Source organism: Sinocyclocheilus anshuiensis, unplaced genomic scaffold (genome assembly GCF_001515605.1).
Source record: "Sinocyclocheilus anshuiensis isolate Anshui unplaced genomic scaffold, SAMN03320099.WGS_v1.1 scaffold1096, whole genome shotgun sequence".
NCBI classification, from domain to species: domain Eukaryota; kingdom Metazoa; phylum Chordata; class Actinopteri; order Cypriniformes; family Cyprinidae; genus Sinocyclocheilus; species Sinocyclocheilus anshuiensis.
Window position 1 is genome coordinate 429,641 of NW_015548251.1, and position 14,187 is coordinate 443,827.

A 14,187-nucleotide genomic window follows, 5' to 3' on the forward strand; every position below is an offset into this window, starting at 1 on the left:
ACCAGTAGAAGATCGATACGTCACTGCGTGACCTCTGTACAGAAATTCAAAAATGGAGGAAGCACTAATTTTAGCCGTAGTGCAGCGTCCTATTTTATATAATACATCTTCAATGGCAACAGGAACAGACGATATATATATAGAGAGAGAGTACAATATAATTACTATAGACAAGTGTATTATTATTAAATTACTTAATGTTGTTCGTTATTTTATATTTATATTTTCAGAATAATTTTAACATTAATTTTGCACACCTCAAGAACTTATAAAATGACCTATTTAAAGGGAAAAACCTACAGCACTTAAAGCACAGCACTTAAAAAATTAATATATATGTACAGTCAAACCAAAATTTATTCAGACACCTTGAACATTTCATTCATTAATACACTTTATTCACTATAGTTTAAAAAAAATGGTAATAAAATATGACTCCTTGTGGCGATCCTCATCCAGCCGAAGCTCCTGAATTAAAGAATGGAACTCTCCTCGCTCATTCCCAGTCCGTAGAATAGGGTGAACCCACAGCCTTCTCCTTTCCAGACGCTATCGACGCCGTCGCAAAAGACACAGTACAAGCACATCGGAATCCATGTTGTGATAACTGAGGGGAAACCTTGGCGCGTGATGTCATATCCTGCTCCCGCCCATATTCGCAGCGGCGTCAAATTTTTTTTCCGCACGTTCAAAGTCTAGTGTGACCGCCCCTTGACTCGTTTTTGTTTTCCCGACCTGATTGGTAAAACTTGAGAAAGATTGTCTTGCAAGTGTTGCTCTGTTTCCAAACCGTGTGAATCTTAAAGCAAGGATAGGTTATGTTTAATTAGGGTTTAATGTCCCAGATTAATTGAGTGTAATTCTGTGGTTCTTTTTAATGGCTCTAAAGCGAACACAAGCGCTGCTCGATATAGGTCACTCGTGAGAGAGCGCTTAGTGATATAAAATGGCACAGTCACATCTCTATAAATGTTTTGAAAAATGGCACACATCTCTATAAATCTGCTTGACCACAATTACTTACAGTTGTGCGTGTGTGTGTGTGTGTGTGTACAGATTTATCCTGCCAAAAACAATACTTCCTGTGATACAGAATGCATGGGGGATACAAAGAAGCAGCCAATGAGCTATTGTATGGCCCACTGTTGACCTGTTTGTGCAGAATGGGAAACAATGGCTGCCTCTGTACAGTATAGCCACCTGTAACGTTAAGGAGATGCGCAAGGTTTCTCGTTGAGGCAGGACATGTTTCCAGCAGTTGAAACATCTCAGACCGTGAGATCCAAAATGAAAGTGACAACCACCTGAAGGGGACAGAGGAGATGAGAGGTGTCTCCAGGGAATAACAGAAATAGATCAGCGAAAACAAACCAAAAGCCTTCAGATTGAAGCTTCAATAACAGTCCCCAAGGTTTTATGCTAAACGGAAAGCTATTGTCATCTTTCTAGCACATTTTCTGACATTTTAGAATAGAGATGGGCATTCTAGTCACTTTTTCTGTACTAGGAATTTGGGACAAGATGTGAAAGAATGACTTCAGTTGTCATCCATGACTACTATCCGCCGTTTTCAATGTCTGAAAAATGTATCGTTTTATCGTCATGTCTTGTCTAGCTAATCAAAAGAGCTTTTTTTAACCACTGTGCCAAGTTAGTAGGCTAAGCCATTTAAAAGGCTAAGCTAGGCTAAAATGTTACCTTGCTAAACGAAGGCTTACTGAAAACATACAATATTTTATTATTTTTAGTTTAGGTGGTATAAAATATGTAATTTAGAAGGTTAAACTGTTAGCTTGCTAAGAAAAGGCTAACTGTACACAAAAAGGGAATTAAATGTTTAATTAGACCATTTTTAGCTTCAGTGATATAATGTTATATGTATTATAAAATGGATAATTCCTGTCCTTGGTTCTGATTGGCTAAGCCATGTACAAAGCTATTGTAAAATACTCTATGAACACACATTTGTGATCTCATTACATTATTAAGCTGCAGTTACACTAGACTTATTGTAATATGACATCACACTCTGTGGTGTCTTTTTTAAAAACAAAATTCAACATAGAATGAGATAAATGCTAAAATGTAGCTTTCTTCAGCAATTGTAGACATCCTTGCGTGAATCTTGCTACAAGGTATTGCCAACAAAATAAGCGGCATAATCAATTACCAGTGTAAAAATATCTAAAAGTAAAATAAAGAAAGAAAAATCAAGTCACTCTGTTTTCAAAGTGCTTGAGGGCTCAAGTCCATCCTTATTTCAAGTAGAGTTGAGACAAGATGGGCTGCACTTATTGTAACGGACATGCTTTGTCCCTGTCATATAAAATCTAATGAGTAAACTAAACTAGAATAAGATTAATAGAGAGTGAAAGATAAATAAAGAAGCGCAGAGTCAGGAAGTCAGAGTTATTTTAAGCTAGTGACTGATTGTTTCTTTGTTGAGCTGGAGCTCATTTGCATGGCAGCAGGCACATGAAGATGACCTCACTCTCGCTTTATCTCTCACACACACACACACACACACACACACTCAAAAGAGTCAGACAGAAGGCCACTGAGCAGCAGGGAGAAATGTAATGTGTCTGTGTTCCTTCCCAGCTGAGGGTGTTATTCCAAATAGCATAATACCATATTACTCATACTATTTTTGCAGTATATACGTTTTGCACACTCTGCATATTTTCTGTGTGCATGCAATACATGTATGACCTTCTACATTCAGAAAATGTGCAGTAGTGTATCCCACAATGCAGTGCACTTGAATTCACCTCACATGTCGAGTGTGATAAATGAGCCAAAATCTCCTTGAGTTATAATTCACCAAAATAAAAGATTTTTTTTTTTTTTTGATAAAACAAACAAATAAACAAAAACCCTGGATGACTATCTTTCTTCTGTGGAACTTAAAAGACAGTGATGACAAATACCTAAGAAACAAGGAAAACCACACAGGTTTAGAATCACAGTTTTCTTTCTTTTTTTTGTGATTTATCCCTTTAAAAACAGTTATTTTGCTCTTACAGTGACATGTAAAATCTTACGGAAGTAAAATGTCCTAGAAATGAAAGGAAAGGCGAGAGACTATGAGCAGCCTACTGTACATACTTTATCTGATTAGCCTCCAAAAGCACAGGAGACTGTAACGTTCAGGTCCAGACATGACTTTGTACAGTAAACATTGACGTCAAGTAAAATGAAACACTTTTCATGGGTTTGTGAGCACAAGCCTCTCTTCTTATCACTTTGAATTTGTTTTGCAAGGCGGTTGGGCGTTTAAAAATCTGGTCGTCCATCATGATGCCCTCCCTAAGTTTCGTGTCATAAATTCCAAACGTTTACAAGTTTTTGGCTTTGAAGCCATTGATTTCAATGGAAATGGTGTCTTGCAAAAGAGGAGAAGTACACAAGGGATTGTGAAAGTGCTTTTTTGTTATATAGTGTATAAATGAATTTCAGAATACACAGCCACTTTTGAATGGCAGTCAATTTTCTCTTCTTGTCCTCTGACATTATCCTCTTCGCAAATGCATTTGTCTTGTGTTAGTGTCAGCAGTTAACATTCAATGTGCTGGAAGACTTCCATTTGAAGATTACATTGGAGATTAGTTTTGATTTTTAACCTTTCTTATTTATTTGTTTCTAAGTTGAGTTTAACTAAAAAATGATTGCTTTCTGACCTTTCCTCTTGATCAGTGTAAAATTAACCTTATATCTCTCCCATTAGGTGAACTTTGTGGTATGCCAGCTCTTCGCCCTGGTCACGGCCTTCTGGTTCAGACTCTACCTGCACCCTAGCAAGACGAGTCCCTTCATCCGGCATGTAGTCGCCACCCTCCTGGGCTTCTACTTGGCCCTCTTCTGCTTTGGCTGGTGAGTGTTTGTCTGCTTCATCCCTCATATATCTCAGATCTTCCATATTGATCCATAGCAGGGTTATTTATTGATAGCCGGTTAGCGAGCCATTCAATTTATTATGAGGCTTTGGAGTGCTGGCAGAAGACCAGTCTCCTCAGCAGCTACGCTGTCCACTGGTGGAAACAGAGATGCTCTGATGGAGCAGTTTGTAAGCCTCTTTATCAATACTTACTTGCTGCTTGTTGGTTGAACTTGAATTAGTGTGTAACAAAAAAGCTGCATTAAGATGCGTGAAAGTCGCTAGTTAATAGATAACCTGTTATCAGATAAATGCATTGGTGCTGTTTCGGATTTTCGATGTGATCTTTAATAGTTTGATGTTTTCCAAAGCCTTTCAAATATTTGATTCTGCCTACAGTATGAGGAACACAAGGTGGGATCAAAAGGACCATAGTGAAAACATGGTGAAAGTAGTTTTTTCCTTTATTAATGGAATGATAAAAAAAATGAGATATTCAAAATCCCCTCTGTAAAAACATTTAACTATGTATGTCAATAAAATTAAACACGAATTTTGAACCTGGCTTTATCCAATGTTTAGATTTCTGTTCTGGAAATGTCTGCAAATTAGAGCACATTTAATTAGATAATGTCTTATTTGCATATTTTAACATAACATTTCAGAAAACAGTAATACAAAACAGTTGTCTTATTGTACTGCGATTGAACAACTGGAGAAGTATAATGATATCTATTAGTTAACATTATACCGTATTCACCTGTGGTGTCTTGCCTTAAAGCAAAAGAGAAACAAAATACTACTGAAACAAATATATTTTCACATATTTTTGTACTGATAAAATAATTAGCAATGACACATTTGTGTAATAACTTAAAAAATGCTAAGTAAAAGCACTTTCACCAGTAGTTTCAGCTTTTTGACACTCCGTATGTGTTTCAACATTTCTTTAACTAAAATAAAGGCCGACCGAATTACATAATAACCACATCACACATTGTTTTTTTTTTTTTATCACAAGGTTGTTAAAATGTGAGAAATTGCAACAGTGGGAGTCATGCTTAAACTGATACTTATTAAAAAAACCTCTAAACATACGGAGCAGTCTATTGCAGCTCTCTGAGCAGAGGTCAGTCCACCCAAATCGCACAGGAAGTCATTATACAATAAACATGACGGCAAGAAGCAAGACCTCTAAACAGTGAAGTTGCCCAAGATATAGCAGATTCTAATGTCGTGGAATATGCCCTTTTGAATGCATTTATGGTGATACAACCAAATTGTGAGTGAAGTATCATCTGTTACTACCAAATGAATTTTATGAATGTCGTGTATCAAGCAAATGTTGTGTGGCAGCTTGTGAGGGGATTTCCCCTCAGCTGTTCTAATGTGATGTGCTATCATTGCATATTCAGAGTTTGTGCACCCCTCTCTGTCCAGCAGAGACTTCACCAAGACATTTGTTTGCTCTCGGTCAACATCAAATCCAAATTGGGCTCATTTAACTTTCAAAATGTGTGTTCCTGGTTTTACTGTGTGGGATTCATCAGCGCATTTTTTGGACAGAAAAAAAAGCTTCATAATCTCTCATCAAAATGCAATAGCTTGCTCCACCCCTCAACAAATTTCCTTTTTGGCGTCACATAGGCAGTGCAGACAAATGGTTAAGATAGCTCTTTCACAATCCAAACAATTTCAGATGGATGAAATCTAGTCCCCCCACATCTTTCTTCAGCAACTTCAGCATATGTATTTTCCATCCATCCATTTTCCAAACGGCTTCCCAGTGTCTATCCCAGTGTCTCAGGCTTAGGCAGGGAAACATTCTTGGATGGATGATCAGTGAACCATGTATTTTATGTCTTTAAAGTATTAAATATGTAGTTATATAATAGTGCTGGGCGGTATACCGGTTCATTTTTGTTATGATATGAATTTTTAAAATACCGCAATATGTATGTTGCTTAAACAACGTTCGGAATGCGACACTGTTTGAAAGGGGTCCCTTTTCACTGTTGCACTGTGGTGAGGGAACAGCTGTATGTGTTACTAAGCATGAAAGTTCCGAAACTGAAGCTGTAGAACTAATAGAACGTGATGACAGAAGAACTCATCCACAATATCCACATTGACCGCCACAAATATCCACCGCCCCCTGCCATCAGCTCCCGCATCTCACACACACAAGCGCGACTTTAGCACTAGATTTAGCAACTTTCAGACCCTTTTAGCGGCTTTTTTCCATAGAATATTCATACTGACAGTGCTTCGTTTCTTGATTTCGCCAGTGCTGTCCTACGAACGCAAGGTCTGACTTTCCCGGAGAAGTATCACCTCTCTCGGCGTCTGTTCTGTGCAGTGAAGCGGCAGAGAAACAGCACATTCAGTTGGCCACACTGCAGCCGACTCGTCAATAAATGAGTACAAAACAGCGTTTCCTAGCACCTGTCGCTTACTGATTGTTTGGAATTATAAATATGAGCGTAGTTCATCTGTTAATATCACATGCTTTTTGGTCATACCGCCCAGCACTATTATATAACATAAATTTATACACATATCCACTTGAGGTTTTATCAAAAGCACAGTCAGATTTTTATTCATGGAAATGCTAAATATTTAATATAGAAATATTGTTCAAATTAATTAATTAATTAATTTTTTTAAGATTAGAAGTTGTTAAAAGTGCCCCTAATTAAATAATCATCTGTATATCTCTCTGCAAAGTCAAATATATTTTTATTGAATAACATTTTTTATTTATAATATAATATAATATAATATGATATGATATAATATAACCAGTAAAAAAAAAAAAATCTATAATCATGACCAGTATATTGTAATTGAGTAAATGACCAGTAATTGAGATACTATTATAGTTTTTATTAATATATTCAATTTAATTTTATTGTGTGTTCTTGTCAATTTTTTTTTATGTCTATATAGTTTTTAATTAATTTGTATTTATTATTTGCTATTAGTTTTAGTTTCAATTAATAACCCTGGTCATGATTAAAATATCAAGATCATTCATTGAGGATCAATGAGGATTTTTTTATACACATAGAGTCATAGATAATTTTCATGGACAGAAAGTATTAAATAAAAACAAGTTTAAAAAAATTTAATACATTTTTGTATATAAAATACATGGAATTGTCTATCTTAACATATTCAGCAACACATTTCTCTCCTGTTCAAAATGACAGTCTTGTTTCACAGTCTAATAAAGTTGTGTACTCCTCTCATTGGTATCCTCTTCTCCTTGTGCTTCATTTCAGGTATGCCTTACACTTTCTGGTACAGAGCGGTCTTGCTTATGGCGTTATGATCTTCACAAGTGTAGAACACATGCACAAGTGAGTACCGACCTCACAATCCTCTGCACCATCAATCCGCCCTGCTTCCAGTAACAAGAACAACCTTATGGCAAATCAAAAATGTGTTATGACGTTGGAACATGTTCCAGAGTTCTCAACAAGCTACTGCCATCCAGTTCACCATATGCCCGAGTTATTCATCTAGCCCTAAGATTGGCTTGTTGAATAATAATCCACACCACTCTCAGCCATCCATTTCCTTCTTATCAGTAAACAGCCCCGGGGAACGAGGGAGCGTCTGTTTTTATCATTACTTCCATAAGTCATGTGCTGAGTGACGGCTCCCTCTGATCTGGGGTCAGATGAATGGATGTTCGCTGCTGCTCAGGGTGGCACCAAAAATAACCAGTGCTCGATAGTGATTGCTATTAACACCAACAACCTACACAAGTGCATACTAACACAATACGAGTGCATACTAACACAAGGAATAATGCAATGTCATTATATATCATCAAATTCCAGACATTTAGATAAGTGTAGGTCATCTGTGCTAGGTCACCTGACCTTGGCACATACATCAGAACTTCCAGTCAGAAGTCCTGCCAGCATGTTTTGTAAACTTCGGCTCGTTGAAAAGGTCATGATGACAAGTTAACCGTCGGCCTCCTGTCCAGATGTTTGCATAACTGCATAATTATCAGACAAGGAGTTTTAACTCCACGTGTACTAAACACACAGAGCAGGTGTAGTGCGTAGAGGAAGAGTTCAACGTACGTTTACCACCTCCGAAAAAAATTAATCCCATCATTAAAAAACCAAATCATCTAATGCTCATGTAGAACTATTGTTTAAAAACACTGGTAATTTAATAACACTGTTAAATGTTAAGCGATAATCTGTAGAAAATATCATACTGTACATTATAATGTGGTGCAATTTTAGTGTTTTGTGCGTGTTTGTGTTTTTAGGGTTTACATTTTTTTTTTGATTTAAACACAATAGTATAGAATTTTATTTTTAATATCTGCTTATTGGCATTGGCCAGAATTTTAATATCGATGCATTCTACTTACCAAACATGTCTATATGGATTTACTGTCAGTTTATCAATTTATGTCATGAACATAAAGCCATAAATCACATTTTTTGTGCAAGGATACTAAAAAGAAATAAAATAAATAACATGACATACACTGTAAAAAAATGTTTGTAGTATTTACAGAACAAAAAATGAAAACCTACAATAAAAACTTGTTAATTGGTTAACTAAGTTACCATATATGGTGTAAAACCATTGCATTATATGTCATTTTCCCCTAAAATAATGCCATATCTATGGTTTTTGCAAGTAAAAACCATGAATTACCTTATAATGGGGAAAAACTGTGAAAGGACATTCCCAGAAGTCTCTGCATGACACATGACTGTATTTTGACTGTATACTGTATTTTGTATGATTCAGTTGGTAGTTGTGCAGGCAGCAATATGCCATCCCATATAATTGAGTATGTTTACATGGACAACAATAATCCGATATTAACACGATTAAGACAATACTCTGATTAAGAATCTATCGTGTAAACAGATTTTCGATTACCTTAATCCGGCTAAAGTCATACTCGAAGTAAACACAAATTGAATTAAGATATGTGGAGTATTCCTATCGATCTACGTACTATAACATGTAAAACGGGAACATGAAAGGAATATTCTAAAAGCAACTCATGCTTTTAGAATATTAATATTCTTAATCATAATATTGTCTTATTCAGAATAAGGTAAATAATCAGATTACTTATGTGTATGTAAACATACTCAGTGTTGCCATATTTCTTCTATCTATCTATCTATCTATCTATCTATCTATCATCTATCTATCTATCTGTCTGTGTCTGTCTGTCTGTCTGTCTGTCTAGGTGAATTTCTGGCAACCACAGCTGCTGTTTTTTCATAACTATCCGCAAAGTATGATTTATGTATAGCAAACTCCTAGAACAGTAAAGGCAAACTCCTGAATGGTTTGTGATATGTTTTTACAATCTGATGAACTGAGTTCAGAACATCCCTTTAACCTACTGGACTTTTGATTACTGAACTAGACAAAATAGACTTTGAAACAACGCTTTTTGAACTGTGAACACTTCATACTGGGTGTGACAGTCAGGTCACAGTAATATGTAGTTTGCACCAATTATTAAAAATGAGTCACTTTTTCTTTCTCTTGGCTGATTGCTGTTTTCTTCTAAAAAACTAAAAAGCAGCAACTTCTATTCTGTTGAAGACTGATAAGATGAACTTGTGATAGAGACATAGACTTGCCCGGTTCCCTGCAGTAAGTACATCGAGAGCATTAGGGATGCAGTGCTACAAAACAGACCTTTTGAAACTCCAGGAGACGATCAGTCGGTAATAGAGTGATGCCATGCTCCACTGCTCAGGGTAGATGAGAGGGCAAGCAAAGGATGAAGGGAAATTGAAAAACGGGTGGAAAACCGATAAAGAATGCAAGATATGTTTGTGTGTGTTTGCAGAAAGGGCATAAGGATCTTTTTTGAGAGGTTCATATTACGTAACTGGTTTATTACCTGGAGTCATTAAGTCAGACTGCCAGTAAAACTGGCATAGATTAGCTGCTGAAGTGATCATGCAAACACTTCATTATACAAAATACTTTGTCCTTTTTCTGGCCTTATAGCCAACATTGAATGCTTGGATTCATAATAACTGTACTGTGGCAGCAGTAACTTTTATGATCAATTTATGGAAATTCTTCTCAAATGTGTTTTTTTTGGCACTGAAAACTCAATTTTTTTGTGAAAATAGGCTGTTTTTGCTACTGTGTCCTTAAGACTTTCAAACTACCATTCAAAAGTTTGGGTTCAGTAAGATTATATTTATTTATTAAGAAATTAATACTATTCAGTAAGGATGCATTCAATTGATCAAAAGTGACAGTGGAGACATGTCTAATGTTACAAAAAAGTTATTTTCAATTTTCTATTCATCAAAGAATCCTGAAAAAAAAAGTATCTCAGTTTCCCCAAAAATATTACAAACCCCAAACGTTTGAATGGTACTGTATGCTAGTTAGGCAGGATTTTATTTGATTGTTGTATTTCAATAGTAGTTAAGGCTAATATTGCCATAACCTTTATAATAACATCAACATGGCTTTAATTTAAATTATAATGGCAAGATTTTAGAAACACTGCAATACCTACATCTGTAGGCAAAACAGCACCCACGTGATTATTTGGCTACAATTTAGCATATAGCAATAACCTGTGTGGCATTGGTGAAGTTTTTTCGAAAGTTTATACACTTTTAAAAAAGATAATGAGACATTCATTCTTTAATAAGAATGCAAGTTAAAGCAAATAGGGTGAATTTTTATGTCATTTAAGGTGCATTCACTCTAACAATAATCAGTTTTCAATGAGAGTCTACAATTTTAAGCGACATGAGTGACATTGGTTGGCGTTACAACAATGTTCAGCAGGGATAGCAATACGGAGACGGCCAGTAAGATAGCACATAGTGACTTTCACGTGGTCTGCCTCCTGACAGAGTTGGACCAGTATAAACTCCTACTAGAGAACAACTTTAAAGCACATACAGCAACTTGGCGACCTTCAGCGATTAAATTACTGTAGGTGTGAATGTACCTTTAGAGCTCTTATGGATGTGTATTTCTTGACAGCTTGTTTCTGTGAGCATCACTGTGAAGTTCAGGAAATTTCAGGACTCTATAAAGATTAAATGGAGTATGGTAAACGTTTAAACAGATGTCCTGATTTCAAATTCAGCCCTATGTGAAATACCTGAAATCATACACAACACAACAAAAACCCTCTAAAACTGTGTGCCGTTAACTTCTGCTCGGGGAGTTAAAAAGATTTAGCGGAAGGTTGTACTCTCAGGTCTTGTTCTATTGCACAATGGTGTGACTGTCCCCCATTTAATTAAAAATGACACTTTTATGATGTGATTTATTGCTTTAATATGTTTTCACTCAAGCATGTGAGAGAAGGGTTTTATGGTGTAGACGAGACCCCATCTAACAGCTGCTTATAACACCTCACCTCTGTGTCTCACCCATATAAATTATCATCTTGAGACTGTGTGCGGCGGTTATTGACAAATGAAAATAGAACCAGGAGAGAAAGAGTGTGTGTTTGTGTGTGTGTGAGAGAGAGAGAGAGCTGCCCTCATCACGGGTCACTGGAGCTCTTGTCTGTCTTATTAGAGATGAATAGTGTAAATGTATATTTATAGAAAAGCTACTGTAGTATGTGAGTTCTTGAAAAGCACAATATCAGAGCAAAGACGATATGGGGAAGAGATGGATTTCTTGTAGATTTCCTGTGTATATTTATTTAAAATGTATTTTTTAATGAAATAATTTTTTTTAATTCAAGTATAAAGTGTTTTTGTTTTGTTTTGTTTGTTGTGTTTTTTTTCTTTGTTTTTTTTGGCTGAAAGCCAGTGTGATTATGAAAAAGATCTGTGTGCACAGATCACTTTTTTGGCATCAGTTTTGATATAATTACTGGCAGCTACTCACCGTATATTTGTTTCTGGATTGTTGCTGTGGTTGTCCTGTCTCCATGATTACTATTGACAGTGCTCACTATGGGAAGTGACTACATAGAGACGTAAAGCTAAATCCTACATCATTCTCACCCTTTGTTTTGTTACATAACATTTTTCTGACTGTTAACATCCTGGCCAATGTAGTAGATTTTAAACGCATTCATTAATCACATTTCATGTTCTTTTTTATCCATAATGTTTGTCAAGTATGTTTGCACCAAAAACAGTGACATTAACATTTTCCACCCTCTCTGTGTTCTTTTAAACAAGCTGTTTTGGCTACTGTACCTTTAAGACCTCTGTATGTAATGACCTCTGTTTTGAATTAATCTACGCTGGTTTGAGGAAGTCAGTCGATGCTATTTATCATGGTATGCTAAGTTAGTAATCTAGTATTTTTAGTATTGTATATTTATGTTTCTAACATCAATACGAATACATGTCTGAATGACAGTTTAGACAACATCTGAATTTACATAATTTTGTGCATGCATTAATACAGTGTACCAGTGTTGAGACATCCTACGCATCATCCTACACATCATGTTGATACCACAGAGCCCCTTGTCACGTACTGTTTGTGTGTGCATGTTAGCGTTATAATTTACATCCATTACCTTGGAATTCATTACTGAACAAGTCCAAAGGGGAGAACCACTATTTTGTTTTGAGGTTGTGGGCAATATTATCAGAAAAAAAAGCATTCAAGGATGCACAATTTGAAAATCTACTTAAAGCCATAGGTTCACCCAAAAATGAAAATTACCCCATGATTTACTCATCCTCAAGCCATCCTAGGTGAATATGACTTTCTTCTCCCCGGAGCTTACATATTCATCTGAAAGAAGTAAGTCATATACACCTAGGAAGGCTTGAGGGTGAGAAAATCTTAGGGTAATTTTCATTTTTGGGTAACTATCCCTTTAAATTTCCATTTTTAGTATACTTTGGATTTGTGAGGCATATGTCCCCTTTAAGTAAACTGACTGACCCACTACCATTCTGCATCACAGTCCATCTCCTAACTGTACAATGTTCCTTGTACAACCAGAAAAAAACATCACACAATCATCCTACAGAACGCTTGAACAAAAGAAGGTCTTCATAGTACACACAGTGTTACTCATAGACCTGATGAAGGGCCTAGTGTTGAGACGGAGCAGGCACCGCCTCTAAATACTACGAGTGGGACTGTAGACATGTTAAACCAGATTTGTTAGAGGCAAGGACTGAAACTAGAAGGCCAAGAATTTGCCCACTATTGCCTAGTGAGGAATCAGGGGACTTGACCATTTTTGATTCAGAACTTTTAGTGGCTGTAATCTTATTTTTGATGGTTAATATGCGGATTGTGGGAGGAAGTTAATAAGCCGAGTTGAAATAATGGTTCGAGCCTTAATAGTGTTGTTCTAACATGCTGCTTTAGGCAACGATGTAACAGAGCAGCCTTGATCACTCTCTCTCCACTCATAAATTTATTGTAGTATGCAAATAGCTCACATAAATTATCATGTATAATACCAGATATCAAATGTGAGCTATTTCCTACAAAGTGGGGGCTCAGGCTATTTTAAGATAGGTGGCGCCTCTTGCTACATTTGTTTGTGGGGATAATTAACATTTCTTCCTGCATTTAAATTAACCATCAAAGAGAAAACATACTGATGAAATATACACACACGCACACATATATATATGTATGTATAAATATGATTCTTAATTCTGTGTTGTTACCTGGATGATCCACAGCTGTTTTTTTATTTGTTTTGATTTTTATTTATATATTTATTTTTTTGTGATAGTTGTTCATGGGTCCCTTGTTTGTCCTGAACATTATATATATATATATCATTAATAATGAATGGTATAATATTATCGGCCGATATGAGCTCGTCGCCGATATATCGGTATCTGCGAATATGCCGCCGATATGACATTTTTTTTACAGAACATATAACACAGATAAAATGCATGAAATGGTGTAATTACTTAGTTTGTCCAGCTGAGCGCGCTCCATTGTTTGCTACTGGCGACCTGGATGAAACGCTTTAAAGCTTAAGTCTATGGAAAACCATTGAAACTTTGAACGGCCATATCTCCGTAACGGCGTGGCGAATCTGCACCAAATTCGGGGGATCCCTTCAGCTCGAGGAACCCTCTCGAACGCGAATAGAGTGTACGTCTAAAGGCCCGCTTTCGAATGAGACCACCCCCGCGTCGATAGCCCCCGGGTTCGGGAGTTGCGGGTGGATAAATTCGCGGTCCGGTGCCGACCGATCAAGCAATCCCGGGGGGCTACTGACGCGCGGAGGGTGGCGTTCGAGAGGGCTCCTCGAGCTGAAGGGATCCCCCGAATTTGGTGGAGATCCGCCGGCGCGTTCGCGAGATAGT

General features: G+C 36.6%; 1 protein-coding gene across 1 annotated transcript in view; it reads left to right on the forward strand.

Moving 5' to 3' along the window:
• The window catches only part of LOC107655319 (membrane-bound O-acyltransferase domain-containing protein 2-like), a 73,133-nt gene that overhangs the window by 24,510 nt on the left and 34,436 nt on the right, over nucleotides 1–14,187 (forward strand). The window contains exons 2-3 of the mRNA XM_016442780.1: nucleotides 3,728–3,873; nucleotides 7,162–7,239. Coding sequence (XP_016298266.1) covers nucleotides 3,728–3,873; nucleotides 7,162–7,239 — 224 coding nt within the window. The remainder of the gene's footprint in view (nucleotides 1–3,727; nucleotides 3,874–7,161; nucleotides 7,240–14,187) is intronic.